The sequence below is a fragment of the Dipodomys ordii genome, unplaced genomic scaffold, assembly GCF_000151885.1.
Source record: "Dipodomys ordii isolate 6190 unplaced genomic scaffold, Dord_2.0 Scaffold23, whole genome shotgun sequence".
NCBI lineage: Eukaryota > Metazoa > Chordata > Mammalia > Rodentia > Heteromyidae > Dipodomys > Dipodomys ordii.
The window spans coordinates 11,262,195-11,276,442 of NW_012267239.1; the positions used below are offsets into that span (position 1 = coordinate 11,262,195).

Below are 14,248 nucleotides of genomic sequence, written 5' to 3' on the forward strand. Positions count from 1 at the left end.
CCACCGCGGCTAGCCGTGCCACGCCCAGCCCTCCCGGGCCGCGGGCTGCACCTCCGCTGCGGTGGGAGCCATCCCTGGGGACTCACCGCCACTCCTCTGTCTCTCCACCACTCAGACACAGAAGCCGGCAAACCAGAAGGAGCCCACGACCACCCACACAGTGAAGCTGCGCGGAGCCCCGTTCAACGTCACAGAGGTGCGGGATAGGATGGGCGGGCGCCAGGGTGGAGGGGGCAGAGCCTGAGCTGCCCCTGGGATGAGCACCAGCCCGGATGAGCTAGAGGGAAATAGGGGCAGAGGCGGAGCGATGAGCCCGCAGCATTGTTGTGGAGAGGGGGCAGGGGGGAGGAAGACGGGTCATTCCCTGCCATCCGCACCCAGCTGGGTGGGCCTCCTGTTATAAAGGGGCGGTAGCCACGGTGGTGCCCACGCACCCTGGAGTAGGGCGCATGTGCTCTCCCACGATGCCAGATTTCTTGTGGCGCAGACGCACCGGCCTCCCCAGTCCTCACAGTTAGACTCGGGTCATTGGCAGTGTTTGGCTATGAGGACTAAAAGCTGGAGACTGAGGCCCGGGCCTCACGCATGCCAGGCAAGAGCGCGGCCACCAGCCATGACACCCCTGCCCAGTCGTGGGGTGCTTCAAAGTCTTCAGATAAAATATCTGACAATTGTACTAATAGGATTAATTTTTTTAAAGTCATTTATTAAGGAAGTAACACGAGAGAGACTGGCTGAGAAAACATTCTTTCTTACAGAAAAATGTCCTCGAATTTCTGGCCCCCCTGAAGCCCGTGGCCATTCGGATCGTGAGAAACACGCATGGGAACAAAACCGGTGAGGTCTCACAGGTTGTGGGTGGGGCGGGATTGGGGGGCGCACCTGGCTCTGGCTTCCGCCGGGTGGTCAGGTTCTGGGTGGGGCGGGATTGTGGGGCGCACCTGGCTCTGGCTTCCGCCGGGTGGTCAGGGTCTGTCCCCGCCCCCCCATCCCTGCCTCTGGCAGCCTGGCTGACGGTGGCATCTCTCCCAGGGTACATCTTTGTGGACTTCAGCAGTGAAGAGGAGGTGAAGAGTGCATTGAAATGTAACAGAGAGTACATGGGTGAGACTCGTGGGGCAGGGCCGTGAGCGGTTCACCATCCACGGGGCGTGGCGCTTCCTCGCTCGGCCAGGGCCTGGGGTGGGCACTGGGGGTGCAGCGGCCAGCAGTCCCCTTAGTCAGGCAGAGGGCTCCGTGGAACACCCGGGGCGGGGGGGGGGGGGTTGGAGGATGGATGGCCATGCGGGGTGAAGCCCGGGCCTTGACACCTGTGGCCCTGGTCATTCTCCTGGGCTGGACTGGCACAGAGGACTTTGCAAGTGGTGCCAGAAGGTCATCCTCAGGACTGTGGGGTCTCAGTGGCCTGGGCCGGGCAGCCTCCAGGCTGGAAGGTGGTGGGTGAGTGCCAAGGGCACTCTCCCCCTCCCAGGCCACAGCGTCCAGCAGTAGCAGAGAGGAGACCAGAGCCACTGGTTAGTAGGCCCTGACCCCCTGTCCCTGCACAGGTGGGCGCTATATTGAGGTGTTCAGGGAGAAGCATGTCCCCACTGCCAAGGGGACCCCCAGAAACAGCACCAAGCCCTGGCAAGGCCGCACGCTCAGGGAAGACGAGGAGGAGGAAGACCTGGCGGACTCCGGGAGGCTCTTTGTGCGCAACCTGCCCTACACCAGCTCTGAGGAAGACCTGGAGAAGCTCTTCTCCGCCTACGGTGCGTGCGGCTGGCCTCGGTCCTGGGTGGAGCCCCGTCCAGTCTGCAGTGGATGGCTGCAGCCCTGTGTAAAGTGGGGATTCCCAGCTGTGGCCTGAGGACCACTAGATGGCGGCTCTGCTGAGTGTGTGGAGCTCTTCGCGCCAAGGCAGAGCTGGAGGCGGACGCTTTCCTGAAGCTGCCTGGCTGGCCAGATCCTCACCCTCCCACCCCCCCAGTGTTTGGCAGGCAGTGACCACAGGCCTGGGCATGCCTGCCGCTTGGGTGTCTGAAGTCGGCTTCCTGTGCAAAAGCCAGCCCCAAATAGAGGTGGTGCTGGGAGCCAATTCTGGCTGTGTTGTAGGGCGTGGTCACCGCTGGGCTCGCCGTGGCCATGAGGTCTTGGTGCTGGTGACACCCCAGCAGTGGTCTTGGGTCTCCCCGGGCAGGGAGGTCCTGGGTCACACAGCAGGAGTTGGCCACAGACCACAGCTGTCCATTCGGGAAGACAGATGTGAGGCCACCCAGCAGGCGGTGGGCGAGGCTGCGGTGCAGCTGGGCACACCGAGAGCAGACGCAAAGGAATCGCGCCGTGACACTTTGACTGTCAGGTGGCTGCGATAGCCAGTGGCCGAGAGTGCCGGGACTGAAGTCCCCACAGCCACGCCCGCCCCCTCCAGTGCCAGCACCTTGCTCACCCAGTGCTCCGGCAGCCAGCCCCGCTCCCAGCCAGCTGACTCCATGCCCGTCTCTGCCCAGGTCCCCTGTCCGACCTCCACTACCCCATCGACAGCCTGACCAAGAAACCCAAGGGCTTTGCCTTCGTGACCTTCATGTTTCCCGAGCACGCCGTGAAGGCCTACGCCGAGGTGGACGGGCGAGTATTCCAGGTGAGCAGCAGGGCTCTCCCAGCCCTGGCCGCAGGGCCGCTTACAGGGATCCGCCATCAGCTGACCCCACCCAGTGACCACCCTCGGGTCAGCGGTGTCCACAGTGAGTAGCATGTCCGTGACAGCTGACCCCTCCCTCCTCCCCCCAGGGCAGGATGCTGCACGTGCTGCCATCTACCATCAAGAAGGAGGCCAGTGAGGACGCCGACACCTCCGGCTCCTCCTACAAGAAGAAGAAGGAAGCCAAGGACAAGGCCAACAGCTCCAGGTCCTCGTTACCCAGTCACCCACCCCAGCTTCCGCCCCCTCAGTCCTGCCTTCTCTCTCTCTCTCTGACACTGAGGTTTGAACCCAGGGCCTCATGTTCCCTCTCTGCTTGCTTGCTTGCCTGTGGCTGGAGCTCTTTTCCACTTGAGCCTTGTCCCCCAGTCTCCCAGTCCAAGTCTTTGCTGGTTATTTTGGAGATGGAGTCTGGACTCTTCCTGCCCAGGCTGGTTGGGAAGCCCCCCGCCGTGGCTCCCAGCCTCCCGAGCAGCTGGAATTACAGGCGTGACTCATCAGCCTTACCCAAGCTTCCTGCTGCTCTCACTGTTCTTCCCCATGGGTTCTGTGTGTGGCCTTCCAGAGCCTCTCTACTCATCTGCTCAGCGGGGAGAGCAGTGTGGCCATCACTGACCGGCAGTGACCACAGGCGCTGGCATCTGCCATTGTGTGCACAACCCCACGCATGCGCCGTGCTCCAGCCATGCTAGCTGGGCGAGGGTGGGGGTCGGTGGGGGGTGGAGCTTGGGCAGCTGCCCAGAGCCATGCCTTAGCTCTTGGAGGTCTGAAGGAGTCCCCCTTAAGCCGGGTGTGACCCTGCTCTGCCTCTGCCCCTCAGCTCCCACAACTGGAACACGCTGTTCATGGGGCCCAACGCCGTGGCCGATGCCATTGCTCACAAGTACAACGCCACCAAGAGCCAAGTGTTTGACCACGTGAGTGAGGGCCACATGGGCACATTCTGTGATCCAGCCCGTACCTAGAGTCTCGGGCTCCTGAGTCTGTGTTAGATAAAACTCACAACTGGCTTCCTCCAACCTGCCAAGGGCAGCCCTGATTTTGTCCACTGTCCCTTAATATGCCAGGCCAGCACTGTCCCTAGAGGTAGAGTGACTGCAAAGGAAGGAGACAAAGTTAATTCCAGTCACCCCAAGCCATTTTTCAGTCTTTGTTTCTCACCAAGTCCAGTGTGATTGGGCCACTTAGCGGCTCAGTGTGGCCCCTGGTGGCCATGTAGGGTACTGCAGGCTGGCCCAAGGTAAGAGGAGAGACAGGTCGCAAGTACCCCGTGTGCACCAGGAGCTCAGCGGAGCCCAGAGCAGGGGTTCTAACCGTCCTGTCCCTTGTAGTTGAGGAAGATAGTGGCGCCCGGAGTAGTAGTCCAATCTGAGGTCAGCAAGTCCATGAGCGCCACCCGAGGTCAGCCAGTTTGTGTCGGAGTCACAGCAATCTGCCCCAGGGGCTAGAGGAGGAGGAGGCCGGAGAAGGGGCTGTGGGGTCCTGGGGTACTCGGACCCAGGCAGCAGGGCCGTGAGGGCAGGTGAAGGCCGTGGGCCAGCCCCATTTCCCTCTGAGGGTAGGTGGCATGGGCCGTCACCCTCCTCCATTCCATCCCTCAGGACGCCAAGGGCAGCGTGGCCGTGCGGGTGGCCCTGGGGGAGACCCAGCTGGTCCAGGAGGTCCGCCGCTTCCTCATCGACAACGGGGTCAGCCTGGACTCCTTCAGCCAGGTAGGTCCTCACGCAGCTCCAGCCCGGGATTCAAGGGCTGGGCGTGGCTTTCCGGGGGAGGCCACGGGGCCTCGGTGGGGGAGACCTGCCAGGCTGGCGGGAGGCCCATGCTTCCACAGAGACAGAGTGCACCAGTCCATGAAGGAACCCAGGCTCTCGGTCACTGCTAGGCCCAGGCAGGACAGGCCGGGCAGCGAGGGGATCTGCCTGGCTCAGAAGGGCCCTGGGCCTTCACTTCACCCTCCACAAGGCTGCCATGGCGGCCGAGGCCGGGCCTTCTGGCTCTGCTGCCCGAGGCCACTGCTGGCCGGGGCTGGGTTTTGCCCGAGGCCCCGCTGCTCTGGTCCCACCGGTGTTGTTCACTTCGCCCCTGAAGGCTGCAGCAGAGCGAAGCAAGACTGTGATTTTGGCCAAGAACCTCCCAGCAGGCACCTCGGCGGCCGAGATGCAGGAGGTCTTCGGCCGCTTCGGCAGCCTGGGCCGGGTGCTGCTGCCGGAAGGCGGGGTCACCGCCATCGTGGAGTTCCTGGAGCCCCTGGAAGCCCGCAAGGCCTTCAGACACCTGGCCTACTCCAAGGTGAGGCCGGGCGTGGGGTAGGGGGCCTGGACCGGGGGAGCAGGACGGCTCACAGACGGACACTTGCAGTTCTGTCAGTCGCGGGCTGTGGGGGTCAAGGCGCAGCCATATCTTTGGGGAACCCCCATTCATCCCGCCAGGTGTCTGTCAGGCACGGACACACGTCACTGACGGAGCTCCCCCTGTGATGCAGGGAGGAGGCTGCCAGGGGTGGGGGAGAGCGAGCCTCCGGCCTGGACTCGGCCCATTCGGCTCTCGGGTGCCCCCGTGCCAGCCTGTGTATGCACCTACCCAGGAATGACCCTGGACCCCAACAGGCACAGGCTCCCCTGGGATGTAGATGTCCATGTCTTTTTTTGTTCTTTTTTTTTTTGTCAGTGGTAGGGCTTGAACTCTGGGCCTGGGCGCTGTCCCTCAGCTCTTCAGCTCAAGCCAAGCGCTCTACCACTTGAGCCACAGCGCCACTTCCGGCTTTCTGGGTGTTTGTTTAGACCTAAAAGTGTCATGGACTTTCCTGCCCACGCTGGCTTTGAACCAGGATCCTCAGATCTCAGCCTCCCGAGTAGCTAGGATGACGGGCGTGAGCCACTGGCGCCCAGATCATCCCGTTGTTTTATACCACCTCCATTAATGACAGCGGCTCTCTCGCTGGCTCCCCGCTTTGCACTCCCCACTTTGCATAAGTGTGAATGAAGGCCCGGGAGCCTCAAGCCATATGGCTGGAAGGTGCCATCCCAGCCCTCTAGTTGTCCCTGCTGAGCACACGCACTCCAGAGTACACAGGCGCAGGTGTGCACCCTTTCACCCCCAGGGCTGGCTTGGAGCATGCGCACACCTTCCCCCACCCCACCTCCCAGCATGTGGACTCCCGGTACTCAGTCGGGCAGGCTAGAGCATGGAGTGAGATCCGGAAGGTTCCGAGTAGCCAGCGATGCTTTCTGTGGGGCTGGGAGATGTAGCCCCCCCACACACACCCTGTGTGTGTCTGCCCAAGTGCACCGTGCTCTCCTGCCCCATTCATTCTTCCTGTCCCGGCCAGACGCTCGGCCCCCCCAGGACCTTGGCGGGCTCCCAGCCCCGGGATGCCTCCCACAGCTGGCACCCTGTCTCCACAGTTCCACCACGTCCCCCTGTATCTCGAGTGGGCTCCGATGGGCGTCTTCTCCAGCACAGCCCAGCGGACGAGCGAGCCCCAGGCCGGGCCGGGCGACGCTGATGAAGAGGTGCAGGCGGGGCCAGGAACAGGTAAGAGCCCGGGAGGCAGGAAGTCCTCGTGGAGCCGATGGCTTCTCCCTTCACCCTGCAGAGATCTGAGCGTCTCCTGGTGGGCGCACCCTGAGGCCGTTTGGGTTGTCAGTTAACGGCTGGAGAGAGGAACTCTAGAATCCATTAGTGGGACTCAGAGCAGCAAATGGGACACCTTATGGTTGCACAGGTGGCGGAGGGGCAGGTGGAGACCGCCCAGGGCGCTCCTGTCCTGGGGTCCAGTGGCTGCACGGTCGGTCAGGCAGCGTGGTGGCCCCTGGGTCCTGGCAGTGGGTCTTTCCCCCTCCCTCCCCCCATCCCCCAGTAGCTAGGCTGTGAGGCACTGTTGTCAGATTGTTCCTGCTCAGCAGGATCGTGGTGCAAGCGGCAAAAGCCTGTCACAGCCCGCAGAGCAGCTGGGGTGCTCCGTTCCCAGATGCCCCCTAGCGGGCGGCCCCCCACGAGAACCACTGATTCTAACCACATGTTAGACTCCAAGACCGGTAGCCGTGTTTGGAGTATAGTAGAGGTCTGTTTACTCAAACATTAGGGTTTTACCCGTAAGGATGGGCCTGGTGGTACATACCTGTAATCCCAGCATTTGATAGGCTGTGGCAGGTGCGTTGAAGGCTGGTAAGACTGGCTATCTAACCGGCTTGTTTCAAAAGTTTGGTGGTTTTTTCTTTTAAAATCCACCAGTAGCAGGATGCTCACATGGAATAGAGTTCCCAATTGGTTTATTAGATAAGAATACATCTTTTAAAGAAGCCAAGTCGGCTGGGAAGGTGGCTCAGTGGTAGAGCGCTTGCCTTGCATGCACAAGGCCCTGGGTTCGATTCCTCAGCACCACATAAGCAAAAAGAAAAAAGCCGGAAGTGGCACTGTGGCTCCAGTGGTAGAGTGCTAGCCTTGAGCTGAAGAGCTGAGGACAGCGCCCAGCCCAGAGTTCAGGCCCCACCACTGGACTAAAAAAAAGAAGCCAAGTCCTCCATCTGCTAACTCCATCATTCTTGCATATTTCAAAAGAAAACTAGAAGGCAGAGGGGCAAAATGGTGAGAGAGGACAGGCGGTTCTCACCTAAGCCAAGAGCAGGTCTGAACCTCTGTTGTCCTGCTCCACTGCGGGTCCCGGAGCCTGCTGGAGGGCAGAGGCGTGGGCAGGGCCCTGCCCCTCCCACACAGCCCACGTCCACCCGTGTCCGTGGAAGCATACACGGCTCGCACCCACGGAGAGCTGCGCACCAGCCGCCGCGAGGGGCTGACCAGGATGGGCACCATCTTCCTGTCCCTCGGGAGCTTCTGGGCTGGTGGGGGGCCCGAGGAGGTCTGGGGGCCACCCCCGGCTGCTGTGGGGTTCCCTCTACAGAGGCGGCTTTCCCACAATAGAGGCCTGGGAGCCTGGAGGAGGGGCTCGCTGCCTGCCTGGCTCTAGACCAGGGAAGTGTGCCATCTGTGCCTTGCCCAGCGGGTCCCCCGCCCCGGCTCCCCCTCCCCCCCATGTGTCGCCTTGGCTGTGATTTCCCAGTGCTGGTCCCAAGGCTCCCTTCTATTCTCCTCTATCTTCCCTTCCATCCCCTGCTCCCCACCCGGCCCTGGTGCACATTGTTTGAAGTGTCCCCAGGTCTCTGGCTCCCCGTGGCTGGGTGAGTGGAGCCCTGGATTTCTCAGCCCTGCAGGGGGGGAGAGGGTGGCGGGGAGGGAGAGGGCCGTGCGGTGTGCTGCGGCGTGTCGGCCTGCCCCCCCCCCCCCGGCCTGTCTGCGATGCTCTCCTGTTCTCCGTGCCGGTCCCCCGGGAGGGGACAGCGTGTTTTATCTCCCCACAACCAAGACCCTCACCTCCAGATAAAGGGCCGCGAGTGGGGGGGAGGTCCGGGAAAGCTGCGCGCCGCTGATAACGCCGCGCCGCGGGCCCCCAAGCCGCAGCCTGCAAGGGGAGGGCGCGGTAATTCTGCACCCGATTATCCCGGAGCCCCGGGTGGCGAGGCGTGACTGGATTTGATTGTGCTCAAGACAGACGAGCACAGACCCTGTCCCCCTCCAGCCCTCCCCAGCCCACCTTGCTCCCCGCCCCCTCCCCCCGCGCAGCCCCGCTTGCTCGCCCAGCCGCCCGCCCGCCCCCTTCCTAGTGGTTTTGTGGGCAAACATCTGTAGGCGCATCACCAAGCCGTGTTTCCCTCTCCTCCTCCTTTGTCTACTCGTGAGGAAGACCTTGGGCTCCCCGACCTGCAGAGCCTGGAGCGGGCTGCAGGGAGAGGGGTGCGGGGCTCAGCGCCCCTCCCCTCCTGAGGGCCCTGTGGGACTGTGCATGCCGCGGGGTGACCGAGAAAGATGCGCGGGCATTGCTGCTGAGCGCACAACAGGCCTGGGTGCGCTGCCGCCCGCAAGCCGGACACCTGTCATCCCTTCATAGAGGTGACAGGAGGGAAGCAGAGGCCCGGGATCTGTATGGGGTCACACGCGGAGAGAGCCAAGTAGGGTCCGAAGCCACCAGCCTCAAGGTCTGAGCTCTTACCCACCGCGCCGCAGCTCCGCGTGGGCACCACTTGGGTGTTTCTGAGCCTCACTGCGTTGCAGGCGCACACCACGTACAGCCATTTATTGTGCACAAATAGAGATCTGAGCAGGAGGAGCCAGGCCTGGGTGGACCAGAGATGAGCAGAACAGGCTGGAACTGCAGTGCAAAGGCCCTGTGGCAGGTGTTGGTTTGGCAGGCTTGGCGATCAAAGAAGAGGCCGGTGCAGTTGCAATAGAGCAGGACAGGGAAGAAGGAAGGAGGGTCAGGATGAGCGGGAGGAGGACCCTCAGCTGCTCGGCACGGAGACGGCTGGGCTGGCCAGCTGGGACCTCTCTCAGTGGTCCAAGTGGTGTAAGCTCAGGCGGGACCAGCTCCTTCGTGACGCAGTCAGGCTGCCAGGATCTGAGGACGAGGTTTCCCCGTAAGAAGCTGGACTCTCCGCTTTTCTAGAAACAACTGAACTCCTGGCCATGCTGGGTGGGCCTCCCTAAGAGGGGAGACCTAGGGGGTACCCCTAAAACAAACGGCGAAACTTGAGAGGTGCAGCGCTCTGGAAGTTTCTTTAGGTCTGTGGTGAACCTGCCAGCCCTGGGTTTGATTCCTCAGTACCACATTCACAGAACGCTGGAAGTGGCGCTGTGCGTGGCTCAAGTGGTAGAGCGCTCGCCTTGAGCAGAAGCAGCTCAGGGGCAGCGCCCAGGCCCTGAGTTCAAGCCTCAGGACTGGCAGAAAAAGAAAAGAGAAAGTTACATTGGAGTTGGCAAGTTTGCCGAACTCCGCTTTTCCAGGTAGGATTCACATGTGACGCACGCAGCCTCGCAGCCACGGCCCCCACTCAGAGCACGGTCTCGCGAGGGCTCTGACGCTGAGCGTCCGGCTGCCCGGGGCGCGTTCTTGCACAGAGCTGGCAGCGTGGGGGCCGCAGCCGGCGTTTGCTCTGTCCCCGGAGGCGGCGGGGGTCCCGGCTGCGGCCTGTCCGTCTTCCTGGGGCAAACCACGCTGCCCGGGCCGCAGGGAGCTGGTGGGCTCTGGTTTTCGGGCTGGGCCCCCCTGGCTGAAAACATGTGGTGTGTTTGTGCTGAGGGCAGCCGCCGGCAGGCCGGGCGACGGCGACGGCGCCGACGGAGATGACGACGACGACGATGACGATGAAGAGAGCTCCCCGGGGTGCACGCTGTTCATTAAGAACCTCAACTTCAGCACCACGGAGGAGACGCTGAAGGAGGTGAGTGGTGTTTGCAGGGAGGGCAGGGAGGAGTGTCCTGCGTGGCCCCCGCCACGCGTGCAGCTCTGGCTCACCCGGCCCTTTTTAAGTGGGGGTGCCCCCCAATGGGCCCCACAACCCAGTTCTGAAGGTGTGGGGCCTGCCGCTGCTCCCCCACTGCCCACGTGTAAACCCGCTGTGTATCGCCGCGGGCCCGTGGGCCCGATCCCGGCGCTCCCCACGCAGCGCTACCCCATCCACGCCTCACCTCCCACACGGCCTCGCTCTGTGCCCCCAAGCATGGGGGGATCCCCAGGAGCTGGGGTGAGGTCTGGTGACACTGTCTTGCAGGTGTTTTCCAGAGTGGGCGCACTGAGGAGCTGCGTGGTCTCCAGGAAGAAGAACAAAGCCGGTAATGCCTGGATGAGCCCCAAGGCCATGGGGGCGGGGTAGGGTGATCGGGGACCCCGTGCCCTCGCTTGGTGTGTGGCATGGCCCTGCCGTTCCCCCAAAGACCGGCCGCATTTAGTGTTTAGTGGGCAGGCAGGGTGGATGACCCTTCTCCCCCCCAGCAGCCTCCATCTCCTCCCCACGCAGTGTTTAGATGTAGAACTTCTAGAACATTCTCCCGAGTCATGAACCCTGGGCCTCTCGGCTGGAGCAGGGTGGGTGGGGACGCCCTGTCACCAGCCTGGTGCTGTCCTGACCCCTGCTGGTTGCAGGGGAGGGGGGACGGTGGGGTGGCCGCGGCCCAGTGGTCCTGTCGTGGGGACCCCATCCCCAGGGCCCCCCAGCACAGCTTGAGGACACAAGTGGAGGTCTGCAGCACTTTTGCCAGGGTCACGGGACGCTGTGGTGTGACAATCCCAGCACATGCTCCCCCGTGGCAGCCCGGGGGCTTGGCAGAGAAGAGCGGTCAGGTGGCAGAGGCTGCCGGCACTGAGCACCAGGATGTCCTGTGCTTCAGGTCCTCGTGGCGTCCTGGGTTCGAGTCCTGCCTACCCTGGCCCTTTCTTAAAGGGCAGCTCCCATACAAGTCCCACACTGGGACTTGTACCCACCCAGGTGGCTTGGTTTTGATTCGATGGTCTATGTGAAGGACAAATCTCACAGCCGGACATGGTGGTACACACCTGTAGTCCCAGCACCCGGGAGCCTCACGCAGGAGGTTCGCAAGTCCCCAGGGTGGATCCCGTTTCAAAAGAAAACAAAAACCAAAACATTTCCAGTAAGGTCACATTTCAGGAAGAATCGGTTTGGGGATTCGGAAAAGGAGATCACTCTAAGGCCCGGAAGGGGGGTTGGGCTGAAAGGAGGTGCCCAGAGCCAGCAGGTGCCAGGTCTCAGGGTCCCCGAGCCCAGAGGCCGCCTCTGTCCCGGGCGCCCAGCTCAGCGAGGAAGCGTTCCACACAGCAGACGGGACCAGGGCTGGCCAGGCAGAGCCCCAACGCCCATCTTGTCAAACCCCTCTCCCTCCAATGGCGGTGCTCTGTGACGGGCCCATGGTCACGCCCGGCTTATGCCAACGATTGGCCCGCCACGTCTCAGGTGGTGGCCATGATCACCTCGTGGGCGCGCCCGGGCCCGGGCGCCCTGGCACACAGTCCTGGGCCTCCTCCCTGCCCACCTCGCTGGTGACCCCCTTTCTTTCAGGAACCCTGCTGTCCATGGGGTTTGGCTTCGTGGAGTACCGGAAGCCCGAGCAGGCCCAAAAAGCCCTGCGGCAGCTCCAGGTAAGATCTCTGGGGAGACTGGCAGGTGCCGGGGGGGAGGGGCGTGCATACACCCCTCCATCTGCCCCCACTCATCCTGCTCTAACGAACTGCAGCCAGTGAGCAGCTCAGAACGTGTTAGTTCATTCGTTCTGTCCACAGCCCTTTGTGGGCATGGTTTGTGCCCTGTGCTGGGCTAGGCCTGGAGAAGGTGCTTTCTCTCTCTATGTGGGGGAAAGATAGGCAGCAAAAGCCTGAGCAGATATGCAAGCCCACAGCACACAGTAGGGGCAGTGGGTACATGCAGAACACATCTCTAAGGAGTGGAGGTTGAGCTCACACCTCAATCTGAAGTCAGCTGTGCAGAGAGCCAGGAGGGGAGCAGTCAAGAAGGTGGGAGCAGCATGTGCAAAGGGCCTGTGGCGTGGGAAGGTAGGACTGAATTTCACGTGTGTGAAGCCAACGGAGGCCCGATATTGGGGTAAAAGGTGAGGTGACGGGTGTCGGGGGCAACATGTCCCAGGCTTTTGAAAGACTGGACTGGAGCCAAAGGCTGTTACAGGGTTTGAAGATCCCTGAGGAAGGGTCCGAGGAGCAGTGAGCCGGCTGGTCTCTGATCTGCCGCATGGAACCCGGTGGCCATCTGGGCCAGGTGTGGCCGCCATGCTCAGGGCAGGGAGAAGTACCCTCAGCCCCAGAGGCAGGAGGAAGAGAGCTGGGGTTCACACCTCCCCGAGGGTTGAAAGGGCTCCTCGCACCCCACATCCTGGCACGCACGTGCACGCGTGCGCGTTGGGGCCGGTGGCACCGCCCGCCGAGCGCTGTCCACGGAGGCTGCGTGTGCTGCGGCGGCTGTGAGGTGCTGCGGTTTTCAGGGTGGATTTTGCTATCACCCCAGCTTTGTCTCCAGAGACTGGCGTTAGAGTCCTGCCCCCGGGCCCCGGTTTAGAATTTTCCTTCAAGAGTAGCACTCCGACTAACCCACATTGCAAGCCTTGAAGGATAGAAGATTCTAGGTCCCTGGTGGTGTAACAGTCGGGAAAATAAGGAAAGATCAGGTCTCCGAAAGCCGTCTGTGTCCCCTGCCCTGGGCGGGGGTTCCCTGGGTGACAGGCAAAGCGGTGAGCCCAGTGTCTCCTCTTACAGGGTCACGTTGTGGACGGCCACAAGCTGGAGCTGCGGGTCTCGGAGCGAGCCACCAAGTGAGTGTCCTGACTCCCTGCCGCCATGCCGCTCCCTGCCTGCTCAGCCTGGGCCTGGCCTTTGGGGCCATGTTACCTGTGCTGCTCCGATGTGCGGCCGGGCGGCCGGGGAGAAACACGCACGCGGTCAGGGCTGGATGGTAGGAATGAAGCAAGGGAGAGTTGCACACGTGCCTCAGATGAGCACTGTGAGGCATCACGCCCACCAGCGTTGGTACCCCCCCTCTCCCCCTTTCCCAGAGTGGGACAGCAAAGGCCAGGGACATTGGTCAGTTTGAAACTCGGTAGATGTTAGGAGACAGAGGTAGACCAGTTGTCCGATGGCTGTTTCCTGGAACAGTGGGAAGAGATTTTGAGAGCTTTGTTAGTTGGCTTCCCTGTCTCTACCTGCTTCTCCATGTCAGTGACCCAGCACCCCCAGGGGCTTCCAGCAGTACCCCCCAAAGGGCGTCTCCCAGCAAGTGCTCATCTCCTGGCCATTACCATCTACCTACTCTGATGACCACCTCCCACCGTCCAGAGCTGGCTTCAGCCATTTCTTTGGCCATTTATTGTGGCTGTCCAGCAGCTGGGTGCCAGTGAATGTTGGGGAGTCCTCCCTCCTGTCAGGTCCTCCTCCAGTCCCCCAACTCTCAGATTGAGGGGTAGTGAGTGGCCCTCACAGCTTGTTCCATGTCTCCTGGTGCCGGGCTGACGTGGCCCCCGGGTCACGTGGGGCGGGGGTGACGCATCCCCCTGCTGAGGGCGGGCGCTGGTTCTGGGTGGGGGGGGCGGGGGGGCGGGCTTCAGTCACCTGACCACCACCCCTCCTGCAGGCCGGCGGTGACATCCGCACGCAAGAAGCAAGTCTCCAGGAAGCAGACGACGTCTAAGATCCTGGTGCGCAACGTCCCCTTTCAAGCCAGCCAGCGGGAGATCCGGGAGCTCTTCAGGTAGGACGCGCTCTGGTCCTCGGCACTGCCGCCGCCGCTGCCGCTTGGTAGGGTTCGGGAGCGTCCTGAGTTCTAGATGGTTCCACCGCAGGCCAGATCGTCCTCCGCCTTCAACCGGTCCCCTAATGTGAGAGCCTGTGCAGGGCCGTGGCCCAGCCAGCCCTCCTCCGCAGCGGGCCGGACCCCGCCCACTGCGGCAGGCCCGGCGCAGGGGCCTCACCCCACGTCCCCCTTGGCTGGAAGCCAGGGGCATCGCCTCGGGGCTTTTGGGGGTCCCCCCTCCCTGTATCCGGGCCTTGGTCACAGCTCCCAGGGGTCTCTGGTCCTGGCCCCTTAGAGAAGGAGGCGACTTCCCTGCGGGCATCCCCTGCGGACACGGGCCTCTGGATGCCGGGAGAGCAGGCCAGGTGGCCCAGCCCGCCCTGCCACGGTGCCAGCCAGGCAGACAGGCAGGCGTCTGATGTAATAA

General features: G+C 62.6%; 1 protein-coding gene across 1 annotated transcript in view; it reads left to right on the plus strand.

Annotated features, from left to right (window-relative positions):
• Rbm19 (RNA binding motif protein 19) overlaps window positions 1-14,248 on the plus strand; it is a 45,884-nt gene that overhangs the window by 5,127 nt on the left and 26,509 nt on the right. The window contains exons 7-21 of the mRNA XM_013014300.1: window positions 116-196; window positions 759-837; window positions 1,033-1,104; window positions 1,548-1,751; window positions 2,490-2,620; window positions 2,770-2,888; window positions 3,501-3,597; window positions 4,282-4,392; window positions 4,769-4,969; window positions 6,085-6,214; window positions 9,818-9,954; window positions 10,285-10,345; window positions 11,587-11,666; window positions 12,792-12,847; window positions 13,663-13,779. Coding sequence (XP_012869754.1) covers window positions 116-196; window positions 759-837; window positions 1,033-1,104; window positions 1,548-1,751; window positions 2,490-2,620; window positions 2,770-2,888; window positions 3,501-3,597; window positions 4,282-4,392; window positions 4,769-4,969; window positions 6,085-6,214; window positions 9,818-9,954; window positions 10,285-10,345; window positions 11,587-11,666; window positions 12,792-12,847; window positions 13,663-13,779 — 1,676 coding nt within the window. The remainder of the gene's footprint in view (window positions 1-115; window positions 197-758; window positions 838-1,032; window positions 1,105-1,547; window positions 1,752-2,489; window positions 2,621-2,769; window positions 2,889-3,500; window positions 3,598-4,281; window positions 4,393-4,768; window positions 4,970-6,084; window positions 6,215-9,817; window positions 9,955-10,284; window positions 10,346-11,586; window positions 11,667-12,791; window positions 12,848-13,662; window positions 13,780-14,248) is intronic.